The sequence below is a fragment of the Saimiri boliviensis genome, chromosome 14 (genome assembly GCF_048565385.1).
Source record: "Saimiri boliviensis isolate mSaiBol1 chromosome 14, mSaiBol1.pri, whole genome shotgun sequence".
NCBI lineage: Eukaryota > Metazoa > Chordata > Mammalia > Primates > Cebidae > Saimiri > Saimiri boliviensis.
This window is the reverse complement of record NC_133462.1, coordinates 34,860,937-34,882,735: the sequence shown is the minus strand read 5'-3', so window position 1 is coordinate 34,882,735 and position 21,799 is coordinate 34,860,937. Positions and strand designations below refer to the sequence as shown.

The 21,799-nt window shown below is 40.9% G+C and overlaps 1 protein-coding gene across 8 annotated transcripts in view; it reads right to left on the bottom strand.

Annotated features, from left to right (window-relative positions):
* The window catches only part of ZNF44 (zinc finger protein 44), a 90,745-nt gene that overhangs the window by 45,632 nt on the left and 23,314 nt on the right, over positions 1–21,799 (bottom strand). For 2 of the 8 annotated variants that reach the window (XM_074384588.1, XM_074384587.1), the window contains exons 2-5: positions 20,964–21,062; positions 7,670–7,796; positions 7,008–7,068; positions 4,064–6,324 (exon numbers count right to left, since the gene is read on the bottom strand). The exons of 2 other annotated variants lie outside the window; for them this stretch is intronic. In XM_074384588.1, the coding sequence (XP_074240689.1) occupies positions 4,668–6,324; positions 7,008–7,068; positions 7,670–7,796; positions 20,964–21,062 (1,944 nt within the window). In that variant the 3' untranslated portion in view covers positions 4,064–4,667. Of the gene's footprint in view, positions 1–4,063; positions 6,325–7,007; positions 7,069–7,669; positions 9,794–20,780; positions 21,063–21,799 lie in introns of those variants that run through there. 4 more of the 8 variants (XM_010329483.2, XM_010329482.2, XM_074384589.1 and 1 more) reach the window with 3 other exon arrangements.

Below are 21,799 nucleotides of genomic sequence, written 5' to 3'. Positions count from 1 at the left end.
CAAGAGCGAAACTCCGTCTCAAAAAAAAAAAAAAAAAAAAAAAAATTTATTATTCTTTTTGAGACAGGGTGTTACTCTGTTGCCCAGGCTGGGGTGTGGTGGTTCAATCTTGGCTCACTACAATCTCTACCTCCCCAGCTCAAGCAATCCTCCCACCTCAGCCTCCCGAGTAACTGGAACTACAGGCACATACCACCAGGCCCAGCAAACTTTTTTGATTTTTTGTAGAGATGAGGTGTCACTATATTGCCCAGGCTGGTCTCCAACTCCTGGGCTCAAGTGATCTGCCCACCTTGCCTCCTGAAGTGCTGGGATTACAGGCGTGAGCCACTGTGCCCAGCCCCAAAAGTTCTACTCTGACAGCAAATGATGCCAAAATACATAGGAAAAAAACAGAGACCAACATTAAAGATCATTATATAAGAAGAGACAAACTGAACATGTATTTCTTTACCTTTCTTATCCTTATGGATTTAAAAGGCAACTGTAAAATAATGAAGAGCTGATGGATTATTGGGCCCACAACACATAAAAATATAACGTGTATTATATTTGCAAATAACACCATAAAGTGGGCTAACCAAACAAGTACCAATGACAATGTAATAATTAGAAAAATCTATGGATGTGGAATCCTAAAAATTGTTACACATGTAACAAAATACCCCTAAAAGGCAAAATATAATGGAGTTATAGAGATTAAGTATGTTTGTACATCACTGTAATTTCTCCAGAGATCACTGGAGAACTGATCCTGATTGTGATGAGTTACCAATTACATGATAAACACTCAAGTAGTCACCACAAAAATCTCAGAACTATAATGAAAAATAAATCATCCTATATTGCAAAGGCATACTGTATTAAATCAGAATTTACTGTCCTTCCTTAATGGAACATTTACTTCACATCCATGTGGAGACAACCTCATTCTCCCCACTCAGAAATTCCCATGTTATATCACCAATTTCCTTCTCTTTCAACATTTATTCTACTATTAAAACCAGAAAATTCTTTTATGTGCATGTGATGATCTCTTTCTTTTTTGAGACCGAATCTTACTCTGTTGCCCAAGCTGGAGTGCTGTGGAACGATTTCAGCTCACTGCAACCTCCACCTCCTGGGTTCAAGTGATTCTCCTGCCTCAGCCTCCCAAGTAGCTAGTACTAGAGGCTCATGCCACTAGGCTCAGCTAATTTTTCTATTTTTAGAAGAGATGAGGTTTCACCATGCTGGCCAGGATGGTCTTGAACTCTTGTCACAAGATCAAGCCAGGCTTCAAGTACTAAGCAAACAATCCCTGGGTTGTTTAGAAATAAAGCAAAACTGGCTGAGAACGGTAGCTCATGCCTATAATCCCAGCACTTTGGGAGGTTGAGGCAGGTGAATCACTTGAGGTCAGGAGTTCGAGACCAGCCTGGCTAACATGGTGAAACCCTGTCTTTAATAAAAATACAAAAATTAGCCAGGCATGGTAGCAGGTGCCTGTAATCCCAGCTACTGGGGAGGCTGAGGCAGGAGAATCACTTGAACCTGTAAGGTGGAGGTTGCAGTGAGCTAAGATGACACCACTGCACTCCAGCCTGAGTGACAGAGCAAGACTCCAGCTCAAAAAACAACAACAACAAAAAAAAAAATGAAAGAAAAAAAGAAAAACTTGTCTGCCTGTGTTCTCACAAGAATGCACAAAGCCTTGGTTCTACCAATGCATCATTCCTGCTGTGAAGGAATTATACAAAGAGAAAGGGCTCCCTCAAGGTCCTCTACATAACTGACAATGCCCTGATCTCTAATCTCTTTGTTATGGTGATAAAAAAGTGTAAGTGATGTTTGTGCCTTCTAACAGTGTATCACTGCTAAAGCCACTCGATCAAGGCATCGTCAAGCAGATTAAGGCAATTTACACCTACCTCAACTTTTTTTTTCTTTTTGAGATGGAGTCTCACTCTGTCACCCAAACTGGAGTGCAGTGGCATGATCTTGGCTCACTGCAACCTCTGCCTCCTGGGTTCAAGTGATTCTCCTGCCTCAGCCTCCCAAGTAGCTGGGAGTACATGTGCATGACACCAGGCTCAGCTAATTTTTGTATTTTTGGTAGAGATAGGGTTTCATCATGTTGACCAGGCTGGTCTTGAACTCTTGACCTCAAGTGATCCATCTGCCTCAGCCTCCTAAAGTGCTTGGATTACAGGTGTGAGCCACCACATCCAGCCCCATCTCAACTTTTATACAATTTATGCTGCCTTGATGCTAACCCTGACTATACCATAGTGTATTTATTTATTTATACTGCAGAGGGTACAGATGCCCTACAGCCCAGGATACCCAAAGCATATTGGAAGGCATTAGAATGAGGGAGTAAGTGATTTCAGGGGTTTCTCAAAGACTGATACAGCAGTCAGTAGTATCTTTTCTTTTCTTTTTTTTTTTTTTTTTTTGAGACGGAGTTTCGCTCTTGTTACCCAGGCTGGAGTGCAATGGCATGATCTCGGCTCACCGCAACCTCCGCCTCCTGGGTTCAGGCAATTCTCCTGCCTCAGCCTCCTGAGTAGCTGGGATTACAGGCACACACCACCATGCCCAGCTAATTTTTGTATTTTTAGTAGAGACGGGGTTTCACCATGTTGACCAGGATGGTCTCGATCTCTTGACCTCGTGATCTACCAGCCTCGGCCTCCCAAAGTGCTGGGAATACAGGCTTGAGCCACCGTGCCTGGCTGGAGTTATCTTAAATGTTCCAAAGAAAGTTGGTGGAAAAAGCTATCTCCGACAGCAGGAATAAAGACAAAATCAAGGAACACAGAAGAGGACAGAGAAACCCTTACTAATAAGGAAATTGAAGACATACTGAAATCCCCTACAAGTGATGATGAATGATGATGATGCAAAAGATTAAGAAGAGGCAGTGCCATTGATTAGGACACATGAAAAATTTGCAGCAGATTTTGGGGCATCTATAGCCTCTGCAAGGTGCAAGTGTTAAAGTTTATCAACCTCAACTGAGATCCTTTGATTGAAAAAAGCTTCTGTGTCATATGAGGGAAAAATATGCAAATAAACACTGTAAGGTTTTTTTTTTTTTTTTAAGGATTCAAAGAAAAAGAACTAGGCTGGGTGTGGTGGCTCACACATGTAATCCTAGCACTTTGGGAGGCCGAGGTGGGTGGATCACCTGTCAGGAGTTCAAGACCAGCCTGGCCATCATGATGAAATCCCATCTTTAAAAAAAAAGAAAGAAAAAGAACTAGTTCTTAAAACAATGTTTCTAACTAAATATCTGCAACTATGTTTTTTTTAATTAATTAATTTATTTGTTTTTTTTTTTTTTTTGAGACGGAGTTTCGCTCGTTACGCAGGCTGGAGTGCAATGGCGCGATCTCGGCTCACCGCAACCTCCACTTCCTGGGTTCAGGCAATTCTCCTGCCTCAGCCTCCTGAGTAGCTGGGATTATAGGCACGCACCACCATGCCCAGCCAATTTTTTTGTATTTTTAGTAGAGACGGGGTTTCACCATGTTGACCAGGTTGGTCTCGATCTCTGGACCTTGTGATCCACCCGCCTTGGCCTCCCAAAGTGCTGGGATTACAGGCTTGAGCCACCGCGCCCGGCCATATCTGCAACTATGAAGACATACCCTTCAAGACAAAGATCTTCAGCCCTCAAACCGAACAGATCCTGACATTAGTATTAGCTAATCTCCTGCAAAGAGTCAACATCTGCAATGAGAACCTGGGTCTTTCAACATAGACGAAGGTCTTGATGTCCTGTCAAGATTCAAGTTATTCTGAGGTCTCATTGTTTACCTGATGCCACACATCCAGTCACTTCTACACATCATATTAGGCACCACACAGCAATCATCATTGTCATAACCATCATAATACTTGGGTTATCAAGAGAGAAGAACCAGAATTGTGGTTGGTCTTAACACATTCCTTCAGAAATTGTAACATTATATGTCATATATAGGATAGGCTTGCAATAGTTGGTGTGTACTGAACAAAAACAGCGATTTTTTTTTTCTTATTGTGACTCCCTAAACAATACAACCATGTACACAGCTTTTACAATGCATGAGATGTTTTAATTAACCTAGACATGACATACAGTATACAGGAGGAAGTGGGTAGGTACATGCCAATATTCCATTTTATAAAAGAGCTGGCATCTGTGGATTTAGGTATACTCAGGGTGTACTGGAATCAGTCTTCTTGCATGTATCAGGGAGTACTATTTGAAAGAAATGGAAACTTCTTAAGGCTTTTACCAAGTTTACGTTCATAGGATTTCTTTCTTTCTTTCTTTTTTTTTTTTTTTGAGACGGAGTTTCGCTCTTGTTACCCAGACTGGAGTGCAATGGCGCGATCTCGGCTCACCGCAACCTCCGCCTCCTGGGCTCAGGCAATTCTCCTGCCTCAGCCTCCTGAGTAGCTGGGATTACAGGCACGCGCCACCATGCCCAGCTAGTTTTTTGTATTTTTAGTAGAGACGGGGTTTCACCATGTTGACCAGGATGGTCTCGATCTCTCGACCTCGTGATCCACCCGCCTCGGCCTCCCAAAGTGCTGGGATTACAGGTTTGAGCCACCGCGCCCGGCCTGATTTATTTCTTTCAAGTATCTGAAATGTGATAAAACTAATGAATGTTTTCCAACATTCCATACATTTATTGAATATCCTTCCAGTGAGTCCTTTTATGCCTATTAAAGGAACTGAGAGAACTGAAGGCTTTCCCACATTCCTTACATTCATAGGGCTTCTCTCCAGTGTGAGTTCTTTCATGTTCTAGACAGAAACTGGAACGACTGAAGGCTTTACCACAGTGTTTACACTCATAGGGTCTTTCTCCAGTGTGAATCCTTTCATGTCTTAGAAGGAAGGAGGGCCAAAAGAATGCTTTCTTGCATTGCTTACATTCATATGGCTTCTCTGCCGTGTGAGTCCTTTCATGAGTTTTTAAGTAACTGAAACGAGTGAAGGCTTTCCCACAAGTTGGACACTCATAAGATTTTCCTTCACTGTGAATCCTTTCATGGTGACGAAAGTATTTAAAAGAACTAAATGCTTTCCCACATTCCTTACATTCATAAGGCTCCTCTCCACTGTGTGTTGTTTCATGACTTTGAAAGGAAAAGAAATCACTAAAAGCCTTTCCACATTTACATTTATAGGGTAGGTCTCCAGTGTGTGTTGTTTCATGTTTTCGAAGAGAACTGGAAATACGGAAGGCTTTTCCACATTGCTTACATTCATAGGGTTTCTCTCCAGTGTGAGTCCTTTCATGTCTTTGAAATACACTGGGAGAATCAAAGGCTTTCCCACATACCGTGCATTTATGAGGGCCATCTCCAGTGTGTGCCATCATGTGTCTTCGAAAGCTTGAGCGATGAGATAACAATTTCCCACATTGCTTACATTCATAGGGTTTTTCTAGAGTGTGAGTTCCTTCATGAATTCGTACTGAACCAGGAAAATCAAAGCCTTTCCCACATATCTTACATTTATGAGGTCCATCTCCACTGTGCATTATCATGTGTCTTTGAAAGCTTCCGAGATGACAAAACGCTTTTCCACACTGTTTACATGTATAGGGTTTCTCTCCAGTGTGAATTCTTTCGTGTACTCGAAGGGAACTGGAAACACTGAAGGCTTTCCCACACTGTTTACATTTGTAGGGTTTCTCTCCAGTGTGAATTCTTTCATGTCTTAGATATGAACTATAATCAGGGAAGGCTTTAGAACACTGCTTACATTCATACGGTTTCTCTCCAGTATGTATTTTTTCATGTCTTAGATAGGAACTATAAGCAGGAAAGGCTTTAGAACACTGCTTACATTCATATGGTTTCTCTCCAGTGTGAGTTCTTTCATGTACCCGTAATAAACTGGGCCAAAAAAAGGTTTTCCCACACAATTCACATTTATAAGGTCCATTTCCACCTTGCACTACCATATGTCTTCGAAGATTTCCAGGAGAACTGAAGGTTTTTCCACATTCCTTACAATCATAGAGTTTCTCTCCAGTATGAGGCCTTTCACGTGTTTGAAAGGAGTGGTGATAAGTTAAGCCTCTCTCACACTGCTTATGTGTATATGGCTTCTCTGCATATTTGCGACACTCACGGTGTTTGTATCCAGTGTCAACTCTGATGTAGCAATTAAGGGATGAATGACCCATTATGACTTCTCCATTCACACTGCTTTCGCATGCATCTACTCTGGCAGGTGTGTTCTTGGTTACAATACTATTTCGAATCTGGCTTAAGGTTTCTCCGCACTGACTACCATCTTCACTTTTACCAAATCTCTCTACCACATCACATCTGTAAAAAATGAAAAGTACATTACTAAAGGTTTATTATTGACTTTATATTTATCAACAGGTATTAGATTTACATTTTTAACATTATCATGCAAGCTACAGGCTTCATGCCCTGCTTGAATATGGACAGACTGAATGTGGTGCGAGGTAATTCAACTCCAGCTATTTTCAAGACAGTGATATGCACAAGGAGATTCTTTTTTGACTTTTTTTTTTTTTTTTGAGCTCCCACACTGTTGTGGGAGGGGATCCCAGAGAGGGAAATCCCAAGGAGATTCTTAAATTCTTTTTTTTTAAGACAGGGTCTTGTTCTGTCACTTAGGCTAGAGTACACTGGTGCCATCACAGATTACTGCAGCCTTGAACTCCCAGGCTCAAGTGTTCCTCCTGTCTCAGTCTCATAAAATGCTGGGACTGTAGGCATGATAGGCATGAGCCACCACACCCAGTCTCATATGGGAAATCTTAATATTGTTTCCATGGGAATTATTTTGCAAACACTGAATAGCTATGTCCCATTTAATATATTTATCTCCCATTTAATAATATATTTTTAAAGAAATGTTTCTAAGAATAAATAAATTTAAGCTGAGCTTGTTCATAATCTTTGCTTGTTTTTAAAAGTTCTTGTCATTCTCAGAAACATTACAGGGATATCACCTGTCTCTTATAAGTTCAAATTACCTTAGATTTCTCCTGAGATTTTGGTACTGATCATCAGTGCTCTGGTTTTCCCATTTCATTCCTGAAAGAGAGATCCAGAAAAATCACTATAAATTATTACAAAATGATACAAAAATTGTTAAGATTTTATGTATACTTCAATCATGCACGATTCATTCATTGAACTATAGTTGACTCCTGAACAACACAGGTTTGAACTGCACAAGTCCATTTATATATAAATGTTCTTCAATCTCTGCTACCCCTGTGACAGCAAGACCAATCTCTCTTCCTACTTAGCCTACTCAATGTGAAAATAAGAATGAAAACCTTCATGATGATCCACTTTCATGCAGACTATAGTTTTTTTCTTCCTTAAGATTTTACTAACATTTACTTTAACTTACTTTATTCTGAAAATATAGTATGCAATACATATGACATATATGTGCTCATCAATTGTTTATGTGACTGATAAGGCTGCCAGTCAAAAGTAGGTTAAGCTGTGGCAGACAAAAGATTTTATGAGGGCATACAACTGGTTGGGGGCTAGCACCTCTTAACCCTGTGTTGTTCAAGGGTGAGCTGTATCTCTTTTCTGTATTTCAAATAACTAAACACCACTGATGACCACAAAACAAATGTCTCTAAGTGACTAAATGAAGACATGGTATTATCCATACCTATACAGTTCAGGTTCCTAATGGTTTCCTGCATCACATCTCTGTAGAGATTCTTCTGTGATGGACCCAGCAAAGCCCACTCCTCATGGGTGAAGTTCACAGCCACATCCTCAAAGGCCACTGAGTCCTGAAACATCCCATATGTCCAGAAAAGGAAGGTTGAAACTCACAGTACTGAGAACCTAGTCTCACTTCATAAACTTCACATGATGCTGCAGTTTCCAAGCATTTATTTAATGACATGGTAAATCTATTCTTATCTCTGTCTACACTCACTGTCTGATGCTGGAATTCTGAAGCTGGAATTGTGTTTGCTAAAGTAACTGTTGAATAGGAACATGTCTCTTGTTGGCGAATTATGCAAGTGAGTCTTAATGCCTGGATTACTCCTATTGTCTATTTCTACAGTGGGTCTGTAGTTCTTGTCATGACAAAGTTCTACCACCTATTGTGCAAAAGAAAGTTACAGTTAACAGACTAGAGACTGCATATCCTTACAACTGCTTGTTCATGATGTTGAACCTTTCATGGTGTGTAGACAATGTATTTAGGGGAGGGCTCCATGAGTGTAACTAATAACAGAGTTGGAGTGTGCCTAAACTGTTGATGTAAAAATTACGGCATTTGCTTAACTCTTAACTTTCCCTCTGTGAGTTTGGAATTGTATGACATGCTCAGCAGAGGAAGCGTACTTGATCAGCTACTGCTAGGTTTGAATGTTTTCCCCTCCAAGATGCATGTTGAAACTGAATCCCCATTGTGGTAGTAATGAAAGGTAGTAGTTTAAGAAGTGAGTGGATCTTGAGGGTTTGAAACACATGGATGGGCTAATCCACTCATGAATTAATGGCTTAATGAATAAATGGGTTATCACAGGTGAGGTTCTGATGTCCTTATGAGAAGAAAAAAATACTTGAGGCAGACAGCCCCCTCATCATGTGATGCCCTGTGCCACCCAGGGACTCTACAGAGTCCCCATTAGCAAGAAGGTTCTCACCAGATGCCCACTTCGACCTTACTTGGTCTTCTGAGCTTCCAGAACTGCAAAAAATAAATACCATTGCTTATAGATTACCCCAGTTCTGGTATCCTGTTATAAGTAACAATAAAAGTCTTATAGACTAAGACAGACACAAAGAAGCACTCTAGACACTGGGTCCCTAATGAGCAACTTTGGTAGATGATATTTCATACGATTTTTTTTTTTTTTTTTTTTTTTTGAGACGGAGTTTCGCTCGTTACCCAGGCTGGAGTGCAATGGCGCGATCTCGGCTCACCGCATCCTCCGCCTCCTGGGTTCAGGCAATTCTTCTGCCTCAGCCTCCTGAGTAGCTGGGATTACAGGCACGCGCCACCATACCCAGCTGATTTTTTTGTATTTTTAGTAGAGACGGGGTTTCACCATGTTGACCAGGATGGTCTCGATCTCTCGACCTCGTGATCCACCCGCCTCGGCCTCCCAAAGTGCTGGGATTACAGGCTTGAGTCACCAGGCCCGGCCGATATTTCATACAATTTTATTGTTGTTTTGGTTTTTTCAATTTCTTACTTGGGAGATTTAGCCTATCCTATGTGATTACACAGAGAGAATATTTGGAAGGTGGCAACTGGTTCCCTGTAGATCAAATGCAGTTCGGTGTGACAAAAGACTAACAAAAGAGATTTCACCAACCAAATAGAAAAATTTTAAACTTTTTATTGGGTAATGTCAGAGGAGAAGGAAAAGAAGAGGATAGATTGAACATGTTCTTAGACAGAATTCAGAGTCAGCTTTCATGAGTATCAATTATATTCCATAAATCTCAACAGCAGATTTTTTTTTTTTTTTTTTTTTGAGATGGAGTTTCGCTCTTGTTACTCAGGCTGGAGTGCAATGAAGCGATCTCGGCTCACCGCAACCTCTGCCTCCTGGGTTCAGGCAATTCTCCTGCCTCAGCCTCCGGAGTAGCTGGGATTACAGGTACGCACCACCATGCCCAGCTAATTTTTGTAATTTTAGTAGAGACAGGGTTTCACCATGTTGACCAGGATGGTCTGGATGGTCTCAATCTCTTGACCTCGTGATCCACCCGTCTCGGCCTCCCAAAGTGCTGGGATTACCGGCATGAGCCACCACGCCCGGCCCTACAGCACACATTTAATAGTCAGCAACATTACATAACCAATTTTTATAGAATTCATAAATGTCTCACAGTACCTATTTTCTTCTCTGAAGAAAAAGTAATAATAATAATAATAATAATGAAGCATAAATGTCTAAAAATGCTTTAAAAAACCTCCTCATCAAGAAAGTAGACAGTTTTACAAAAACAAATAGAGGATTTAAAACTATAATATTCCACATCCCATACTATTAAACAAAGAGAAAAATAAATATAAACAGGAAAGTGAAAAATGATAGAAAAGCCTTGTATTGTTTTTTCTTTGGTTCCATCCCTGCCCACCTCATTGCCAGTCTGGAAGACAGCAGTCAGAGTTCCCAATGTAGAACTCTGGTCACTACAGAGAGTACGGATCACATCTTATTTCCAAATTACTGCCTTTGTATTTTTGAATCAGTATGGGGACTCTTCAAAGGTCTGAAACAAGGCTCTCTTGTATTTCATTTACAATCCTATCAGAGTCAAACTAGGCAGGAACTACTTTAAAATGCTGCAAAATACACAAAGAGCATGCAACCACTTGGGACAACACAAGATAACTAAGATATACATTAGAAGACCAGGTGTGGTGACTCACACCTGTAATCCCAGTACTTTGGGAAGCCAAGGGGGTAGGATTACTTAAGTGCAGGGAGTTCAAGACCAGCCTGGGCAACAGAAGGAAACCTCATCTCTAAAAAAAAAAAAATTAGCTAGGTATGGTGGCTCATGCCTGTAGTCCCAGCTACTCAGGAGGCTTAAGTAGAGGGATTGCTTGAGTCCAGGAGGTTGATGCTGCCAAGATCATGCCACTGCACTCCAGTCTGAGTGAAAGAGTGACACTGTCTCAATGGTGGGGAAACATATATTAATTAGACCATCTAAGTCCCAGGAGAAAACACTAAAGTCTAATTTTTCTTTACAAATAAGAATATTCAAAAGCACCCAGATATAATGGGGAACAGAGAAAGTCCCATGCAGGCAAAGGAAACAACATATTTTCATAAAAGATAGGTGGGGACCCTCTTTTTCAGTTCCAGCTAACATCCAGATTTAGCTAAACAGAAAAAGAAAACTAAAGTTGTAAATGCTCTGGCTAAGTGCTCAAAGAATGTCCAAGCAGACAGCCATCCACGAAGAGTGGAAGAGGTCAGGTTTTGGTTTGTTTCATCTTCTTTATTACTTTTAGTTTCTAACATTCAGTAAATATCTGTCAGAACACTGGATGAACATAAGCTAAAGAACAAAGACTTCAGTGTCTGTACCCAGTAGGAGATACAGTGTCTGCAAACATACTTTGAAAATGTTACTAAACAAATGACTAGGTGCAGTGGCTCAAGCCTGGAATCCCAGAACTTTGGGAGGCTGAGGCAGGAGGATCATCTGAGGCCAGGAGTTCGAGACCAGCCTGGGCAACATAGTGAGACTCTGTCTCTATTTAAAAAAAGAAAAAGAAATGAATAATTTCAGCCTTCAAGCAAGAATAATACCAAACAATGAAGGGGAAAGAATCTGATTTCCAGAGTTACCCAATTATAACATTCAAATGTCTCCTTTTCGATACCGCAAAATAAATAAATAAATAAAATAAAACAAACATGAAAATATGGTTCATTAATGGAAACAATTTGAGATAAATCATCTCTGAAAAACCTCAGACATTGTATTTACTGAAAAAAAACTGTGAAGCAACTGTCTAAAATATATTCAACTTGGTAAAGACAATGATAAACAAAGAACTAAGAGAAAACAGGAAAATCAATGTAGGGATAAAATAATACCAAAAAATATTAAAAACAGTCATATAGAAATTTTGCAGCTGCAAGATACAACAACTTAAATAAAAACATCACTGAAGTTACTCAACAGATGTGAACAACCAGTGGAAAAAATAGCTAAAATGAAGATAAAATAATTGAAATTACCTGGTCTGAGCAAAAAAAAAAAAAAGAGGGAGAATGAAATGGAAAAAATGCGTGACTGGCTTTGCCAGCAATGCTAAAAGAAGTTCAGCCAGGTGTGGTGGCTCATACCTGTAAACCCAGCACTTTGGGAGACCAAGGAGGGTGGGTGACCCTCCTTGGTTGGGAGTTTGAGACTAGCCTGACCAACATGGAGAAACCCCATCCCTACTAAAAATACAAAATTAGCCAGGTGTGATGGCGCATGCCTGTAATCCCAGCTACTAGGGAGGCTGAGGCAGGAGAATAGCTTGAACCCAGGAGATGGAGGTTGCGGTGAGCTGAGATCGGCCACTGCACTTCAGGCTGGGCAAAAAGAGGGAAACTCTGTCTTAAAAAAAAAAAAAAAAAGTTCATCAGAGAGAAAAAAATTATATAGGTTAGAAATTCAGATCGTGTGTGTGTGTGTGTGTATACACACCCATACACACACACACACACACACACACATATGAAGAGTGTTAGGAAAGAATTAAATGAAGGCACAAAAAATTCTTTACTCTTCTTATAGCTATCTGATCTAATAAATATAGGTTTGTCCAAAATAATAATATCAAATCAGCTGGGTGTGGTGGTGCACATCTGTAACCCCAGCTACTTGGGAGGCTGAGGCAGAAGAATTGCTTGAACTCAGAAGGCGAAGGTTGCAGTGAGCCAAGATCATGCCATTGTACTCCAGCCTGGGCAACAGAGTGAGACTCTTGTCTCAAAATAATAATAATAATAATATCAATGATGTATTTGGTGGTTTATAGCTCCCAGCTGAACTAATGAATGCCAGTAATGGTATATGTGATGGGAGGAAGAACAATCTATTATACTTTGGAACTACTATACCAGCCCTATTCCTGAAGCCACTATAGTGTATTTGAAATTGAAGGTCCATTAGTTGCAAATGCTATACCATAAACTCTGCAGAATTCACTAACAGAATCTAAGAAAAAGTAGACAAACTAGATAGATATAATACAGAAAATAAAATCATATAGAATGCTCAGCTAAAAGGAAAAGGGGCAGAAAAAGAGAAGTTAAAAAAAAAAACAGACAAGAACAACAAATAGAAAACAGTAATATACATGTATATATGAATCCAATTATGCCAACTGGTACTTATATGTGTATTATCTACATTCACCAGTAAAAAAGACAGGGACTGGCAGAGTGAAATAACAAAACAAGACCCAAAACTGTACTTAAAAAAAGGATTTTAAACAGAAAGACACAGATACATTAAATATACAGGTATGGAGAAATACAGGCCATTCTAGCCCTTATCAAAAGAAATTTGGAAGAGCTATGTAACATTCAGACAAATCAGGTTTTAGATTTTTAAAAATTACAAGTGATAGAGAGATTTCATAATGATAAAGAAGTCAATCATATACGACATAACCATAACATCTATGCCCATGAAACAGAGCATCAAAATATATAATGCAAAAACTTATAAAACCACAAGGCAAAATACACAAATCTATAATTATAATTGGGAGAAAACAACTCACCTCTATCAACAATTGGCAGATCAGTTCTGCAGTAAATCACTAATGATACAGCTGAACTCAACAGCACTATCAATCAACCGTATTTAATGGTAACATATTTATAGCATCATTCGTTCAATAACAGCATACATACTCTTCTCAGGCCCACGTGAAATATTCACCAAGATGAACAATACTCTCAGCTGTAAAACACATTTTAGCAAATTTTAAAAAATATAATAGAAACTCGGCTGGGTGTGGTGGCTCATGCCTGTAATCCCAGCACTTTGGGATGCTGAGATGGGCGGATCACCTGAGGTCAGGAGTTCGAGACCAGCCTGGCCAACATGGCAAAACCCCACCTCTACTAAAAGTACAAAAATCAGTCGGGTGTGGTGTCGGGTGCCTGTAATCTCAGCTACTCAGGAGGCTGAGGCAGGAGAATTGCTTGAACCTGGGAGGCGGAGGTTGCAGTGAGCTGAGATCCCAAGAGTGCACTCCAGCCTGGGCAGCAAGAGCAAGACTCCAAACAAAGAGACAAAAAATTGAAACTCTATAAAGTATGCAATAAAATCGTATTAAAATTCATGTAAAAATTAATAACAGAAGCATTGTTGAAAAACCTTAACAAAGTGGAGATTGAAGCCACAAACTTCTCAACTACACAAACTTCAAAGAGAATTGTCAAGCAAAATGTAAATACTGAATGTTAATGAAAAAGAATACATCTTAACAAAATCTTTGGAATACAGAAAAGGCAGTGCTTTGAGGGAAATTTAAAGAATTGAATGCACTCCCTAGAAAGTAAAGGTTTAAAATTGATATCCTAACCTTCCATTTTAGGAAACCAGAGAAAACTGGCAAGATTAATATAAATCAAACAGAGGAAAGGAATAATGGGAAGAGATATTAATAAAATAGCGATGAAGAAATCAACAGAAAACAACAAGCCAACAGATGGTTCTTTGGAAAGATCATTAAAATTCATAGGCCCATAGCCAAGTTAACTCAGAAAGAAGAGGAGGCATCACTACTAATCCCATGGACAGTAAAAGGACCATAAAAGACTATTAAGAACAACTAAGTGCCCACATATTTGATAAAATTACATGGAATGGAATAATTCCTTGAAAGACAGCATCTACCAAAACTCACAAAGGGAGAACTAAGTAATATGAATAGGCTTGTATCTATTGAATATATTAATAAATAATGAATGTCCCAGAAAAAAACAAGTAAACAGGTCAGAATGATTTCACTGCTGAATTCTGGCAAGCATTTATGGAAGAAATGAAACCAATTCTCTACAATCTCTTCCAGAAAATAGAAGCAGAGGAAACACACTCTATTCCATGTTATAAAGCCAACATTGCCCTAATATCAAAACTAGACAGACCTACAGATGTATCTCCACCATGTGAGGACATAAGGAGAAGACTACCATCTGCAAACCAGGTAGCAGGTCCTTCCCAGAGGCCTCATCTGTTTGATATTGGACTTCTAGACTCTACACCTTTGAGAAATAAACGTTTGTTGCCTAAGGCACACAGTTTATGGCAATTTGGTATAGCAGTCCGAAGTGACTAAGACAGGTAGACTCTTTCTCTACCACACCTCAGGCTTTGAAGTCTACAGGAATCAGGTTACTAGTCTCATATACAGGCATTAGGCCTCAGGATAAAAAAGTGATAACCTATAGGTCACATTTGGCAGGCTTCCAAATCAACCCACTTAGAGAAGTCTTCGTCTTCTTCTTCTTCTTCTTCTTTTTTTTTTTTTGAGATGGAGTTTCGCTCTTGTTACCCAGGCTGGAGTGCAATGGCGCGATCTCGGCTCACCGCAACCTCTGCCTCCTGGGCTCAGGCAATTCTCCTGCCTCAGCTTCCTGAGTAGCTGGGATTACAGGCACGCGCCACCACGCCCAGCTAGTTTTTTGTATTTTTAGTACAGACGGGGTTTCACCATGTTGACCAGGATGGTCTCGATCTCTCGACCTCGTGATCCACCCGCCTCGGCCTCCCAAAGTGCTGGGATTACAGGCTTGAGCCACCGCGCCCGGCCCCCTCTTTTTTTTTTAAACAGAGTCTTGCTCTGTCACCCAGGCTGGAGTGCAATGGCACAATCTCTGCTAAATGCAACTCTGCCTCCCAGGTTCAAGTGATTCTCCTGCCTCAGCCTCCAGAGTAGCTGGGATTATAGGCTCCTGCCACCATGACTGACTAATTTTTGTATTTTTTAGTAGACACAGGGTTTCACCATGTTGATCAGGCTGGTCTCGAACTCCTGACTGCATGGATCCACCTAACCTGGCCTCCCAAAGTGCTAGGATTACAGGCATGAGCCACTGCACCCACCAAGAAGTCTTCCAATTCATGGTTTATGTCCTGTCTGTGAGTAAAAGATCTTATCATGAGTCCCTCAAATCTTACTGTGAGTTCTTCAAACTGTTGATATGATTAACATGTGACCTACTAATGTCAAAAAAGACACTGATTTATTTCTGAATCATGTTTTGCTGATTTTCTTCCACTTAGAACATTTTAGCCTGTCAGCTGTCATCTATAGGCAATGATTATAACGTCTATATTGTACCCTTCAAAGTAAAGGACAATTCTGGTATGAGTAGTCCCCCCAGCTTCTCCTAAACTTTCTTAAAAAGTTATCCAACTTGTAACCGATTTTGGAACGTATCTAAATTTGTTGGTGTGTCTTCCCAAGTTGATCCTTGAATTTGGCTTATAATAAAACTTTACCAAATTATATATGCCTCAATGGCCTTATTTTTGATAAACAAAAGTATCTTACGAAAGGCACAATGTGACTATCCACAACCAAATCCCTGGAGATACACCAGAACAGAGATAAAGTTTATAGTCAGTTTCAAGAGACAGACCTAAAGATTAAATTAGAAGAACAGACAACATCTATGAAAGACAAAAGTAGCATACTTTTGGAAATTACGGAAAAATGTTTTTTTCTTATTTAACAATAGACTCTTTTTTTTTTTTTTGAGACGGAGTTTTGCTCTTGTTACCCAGGCTGGAGTGCAATGGCGCGATCTCGGCTCACCGCAACCTCCGCCTCCCGGGTTCAGGCAATTCTCCTGCCTCAGCCTCCCAAGTAGCTGGGACTACAGGCACTCACCACCATGCCCAGCTAATTTTTTGTATTTTTAGTAGAGATGGGGTTTCACCATGTTGACCAGGATGGTCTCAATCTCTTGACCTCGTGATCCACCCGCCTCGGCCTCCCAAAGTGCTGGGATTATAGGCGTGAGCCACCGCACCCAGCCATAGACTCTTCTTATATAAGAAAAAAGGTAGCTTCCAAAGAAGAATTCTGGCAAACTGAACTCTAATTATATTAAGAAGAGGCAGGCATAGTGACTCATGTCTGTAACCCCAGTACTGTGGAAGGCCAAGGCAAGAGGATCTCTTGAGGCCAGGAATTTGAGATCAACTGGGCAACATGGCAGACCCTCTCTCTACACAAAATTTAAAAATTAGCCAAGTGTGGTGGCACATGCCTATAGTCCCAGCTACTTAGGAGCCCGGGAGTTTGACGCTGCAGTGTGCAGGGATTGTGCCCCTGCAATCCAGCTTGGGTGATACAACCAGACGTTATCTAAAAAAAAAATTCAAGGCCAGGCGCAGTGGCTCAAGCCTGTAATCCCAGCACTTTGGGAGGCCGAGGCGGGTGGATCACGAGGTCAAGAGATCGAGACCATCCTGGTCAACATGGTGAAACCCCGTCTCTACTAAAAAATACAAAAAATTGGCTGGGCATGGTGGTGCATGCCTGTAATCCAGCTACTCGGGAGGCTGAGGCAGGAGAATTGCCTGAACCCAGGAGGCGGAGGTTGCAGTGAGCCGAGATCGCGCCATTGCACTCCAGCCTGGGTAACAAGAGTGAAACTCCGTCTCAAAAAAAAAAAAAAAAAAAAAAATTCAAATTTTAGGAAGAGATCATTTAAATAGAATAAAATTAAAAGATAAACCACTATCCAGCCGGGCGTGGTGGCTCACACCTGTAATCTCAACACTTTGGGAGGTCGAGGTGGGTGGATCACGAGGTCAAGAGATCGAGACCATCCTGGTCAACATGGTGAAACCCTGTCTCTACTAAAAATACAAAACATTAGCTGGGTATGGTGGTGCATGCCTGTAATCCCAGCTACTCAGGAGGCTGAGGCAGGAGAATTGCCTGAACCAGGAGGCGGAGGTTGCGGTGAGCCGAGATCGCGCCATTGCACTCCAGCCTGGGTAACAAGAGCAAAACTCCGTCTTAAAAAAAACACAAAAAAACCCCACTATCCAAAAGGAAATATTACCAATCCCTCCATGTAAAAAAGGATTCATGTATAAGGTATGTCTAAAACAAAAAGAGGGAGACAAAGCAAACATTTGCCTTTACTATGCAAATGATTAAATGCCTGAAAATTATTTCACAGAAGATGAAAGTCCACAAAGGAAATATGCTCAAGATGAATGCTAATCCAGTAAAAACACAATATGTAATCACATGGAGATAACTAAAAGATAAATGTTAAAAGGTATAAACAAACATGCATACATGGTCAGTTGTTTTTTGTTTTTGTTTTTTTTTAAACAGAGTCTTGCTCTTGTTGCCCAGGCTGGAGTACAATGGTGTGATCTTGGCTCATTGCAACCTCTGCCTCCCCAGTTCAAGCAATTCTCCTGCCTCAGCCTCCAGAGTAGCTGGGATTACAGGTGCCTACCACCATGCCCAGATAATTTTTAGTAGAGACAGGGTTTCACCATGTTGGCCAGGCTGGTCTCAAACTCTTGAGGTCAGGTGATCCACCAATCTCAGCTTCCCAAAGCACTGGGATTACAGGCATGAGCCACAGCACCTGGCCTGGTCAGACAGTTAATCCATACATGCTATTATGATTTTCTAATAAACTAAAGTTTGTCTATAATCTGTTGGTCTATAATGTTCCCCTCATGCATTAAAAAATTCATCAACTGACCGGGCGCGGTGGCTCAAGCCTGTAATCCCAGCACTTTGGGAGGCCGAGGCGGGTGGATCACGAGGTCAAGAGATCGAGACCAGCCTGGTCAACATGGTGAAACCCCGTCTCTACTAAAAATACAAAAAATTAGCTGGGCATGGTGGCGTGTGCCTGTAATCCCAGCTACTCAGGAGGCTGAGGCAGGAGAATTGCCTGAACCCAGGAGGCGGAGGTTGCGGTGAGCCGAGATCGTGCCATTGCACTCCAGCCTGGGTTAACAAGAGCGAAACTCCGTCTCAAAAAAAAAAAAAAAAAAAAAATTCATCAACTGTTAGCATGCAGACACAAAACAAAAAAAGGATTATCAACAAGATCAAAAAATGAATTTAAAAGTCAAGTCCTATGAGCACTGCAATGTGTGAGTGAACTGCATGACTCATAGTCTCAGATATCAGCATGTGTCAGACTGAGGCAAATAAACAAAACAAAAACCTTTTCAGCACAATTTTTGGGTTTCCCCCACTGTTCATCCTTTCTTGGTGTCTTTGAATCAAATCAATATTCCCTAATATTTCAATATAGTTACTAATTATATTTAGATTTAAGTTATGTCAGGCCGGGTGCGGTGGCTCAAGCCTCTCTAATCCCAGCACGTTGGGAGGCCGAGGCGGGTGGATCACGAGGTCAAGAGATCGAGACCATCCTGGTCAACATGGTGAAACCCCGTCTCTACTAAAAATACAAAAAATTAGCTGGGCATGGTGGCACGTGCCTGTAATCCCAGCTACTCAGGAGGCTGAGGCAGGAGAATTGCCTGAACCCAGGAGGCGGAGGTTGCGGTGAGCCGAGATCGTGCCATTGCACTCCAGCCTGGGTAACAAGAGCGAAACTCCGTCTAAAAAAGAAAAAAAAAAAAAAGATTTAAGTTATGTCTTTTTGCATTATATGTTAACAGGTTGCTCTGATGAACTAGTGCTCATACTTTATGTGCATGAGAATAATCTGAAAGGCTTCTTAAAAAACAGATTGTAGGGGCTGGTTGCAGTGGCTTACATCTGTAATTCCATCACTTTGGGAGGCTGAGGCAGGTGGATCACCTGAGGTCAGGAGTTCAAGACCAGCCTGGCCAACATGGTGTATTTTTAGTCTTTATTAAAAATACAAAAATTAGCCAGGTGTGGTGGTGGATGCCTGCAGTCCCAACTACTCAGGAGCCTGAGTTAGGATAATTGCTTGAACCTGGGAGGCGGAGGTTACAGTAAGCCAAGAACATGCCACTGTACTCCAGCCTGGGCAGCAGAGTGAGACTCAAAAAAAAAAAAAAAAAAATCCAGGTGAAGTCTCCTACAAAAATAAAAAATAAAATAAAATAAAATAAAAACAAGATCATTGGGCCCCGTTCCAAAAATTACTAATTCAGTAGTCTAGGATAGCACCCTAAAACACACATTCCATATGTATGTATGTATGTATGTATATATATATATTCATGGGGCACAAGTGCACTTTTACTACACTGATATACATCTTGTAAAGTCAGGCTTTTCAGTGTATCCATACTTGGAGCAACCCACATTATCCACCAAATAACCTCCCCTTCATCCCCATGAGTCTCCACATATATACACATTCTTAAACTCCCACTTACAAATGACAACAGGCAGTATTTGTCTTTCGGTGTCTGAGTTGTTTCACTTAAGATTATAGCCTCTCATTCCATCCACATTGTTGCAAGACACAATTTCATCCTTTTTAATGTCTGAATAATATTCCATTATGTGAACATACCACATATATACCACATTTTCATTATTCAATCTTCTGTTGATAGACACTTAGGCTGATTTTGCATGTTTGCTATTGTGAATAGTCTGCAATAAATACATGAGTACAGAAAACTTTTTGATATAATGATTTCCACTCCTTTGGGTAGATACCCTGCAGTAGGATTGCCTTTTCAGCATTATAGGGATGGTGTATTAACTAACTGGAAACCGAAGAGGTAAAACTATGCTTCTGGATGAATACATGCTGAACCTATAATGAGTAACAATGACGAATTCAGATATATAGTTCTGACCCATGGTGTCTTTTATCTGACAACAAATATGTAGCATTTGCTGAACATGAGCCAATTCTCCAACAAAAACTGGTGTTCAATAATTCAGTGCTGACACCACCTAACATTTGCACAGACCCCACAAATTGAGGGTTCAGTTCTATAACAGAAACCCCACTGCAATGCCAAATGCAGGCCCTAGGGACCACCCTTTTAACCAAATGTGTATAAAAACAACTCTATTGTGAGATTTAATAATTTGCTACAAGTTGAAGAATTCAGTTAAACAAGTTGCTTAAGGTTATCAGTTTGTTATAAAGGATATGTTGAGAATAACTAAATGGAAGAGATGTATGTCAGCCCTCAAAGACATTTTAATTTGTACAATTTCTACTCAACTCACTGAATACAAAACCAACCAGCTGAAAATCTTCAGTTTTACACAAGCTCTGTAATATGCATGTTTTAAGAGGTTGGGCACAGTGGCTTACCCATTATATCCCAGAACTTTGGGAGGCTGAGGTATGCGGATCACAAGATCAGAAGTTCAAGACCAGCCTCGCCAACATGATGAAACCCCATATCTACTAAGAATACAAAAATTAGCCAAGCATGCTTGCATGCGTCTGTAATCCTAGCTACTCAGGAGGCTAAGGCAGGAGAATTGCTTAAACCTGGAAGGCAGAGGTTGCAGGGAGGCAGAGGTTGCAGTGGGCCAATATCACGCCATTGTACTCCAGCCTGGGCGACACAGTGAGACTCCGTGACTCCATCTCAAAAAAAAGAAAAAAAAAAAATTTAAGAAATCACCTCAAATTGCCTGCCCCCCACCATCTTTCTGTTCTGGACAAGTAGCCCAATACAAAGAAACATCCTTCGCTGACATCAATTCTGGCTCCCACCATTTTTTTTTTTTTCAAAGAGCTTCATTCTTGTTGCCCAGGCTGGAGCGCAATGGCACGATCTCAGCTCACGGCAACCTCCGCCTCCCAGGCTCAAGCAATTCTTTTGCCTCAGCCTCCTGATTAGCTGGGATGACAGGAGCCTGCCACCACATCAGGCTAATTTTTTGTATTTTTAGTAGAGCCAGGGTTTCACCGTGTTAGCCAGGATGGTCTCGATCTCCTGACCTTGTGATTCACCCACCTTGTCCTCCCAAAGCGCTAGGATTACAGGTGTGAGCCACCTCACTCAGCTGGGTTTTCCAGTTTTTAGATATAGTTTTCTAGCTTCCTAGTCGGAGAGAGTCCAGGAGGCAGAAATCATTTGTCTTGTCGCCTGAATAACACTATCTAATTTGCTAATAAGCCATGTTTCACCAAGGAATGGAAACTAGCCTTGGGGAAGAAAAGGTCAATGTCTCAGGGGTTAGCTTTTTACAAGAATGATACACCAGACTCCTCCCACCCCAGGGCATCCACCTGGTCCTTTGAGAGGCTCCACCCCAACACCTTAGGCTGTCCTCTTCGAAGAGTAACCCAAGGCTGATATTCACTAGGCCCTCCGTGAG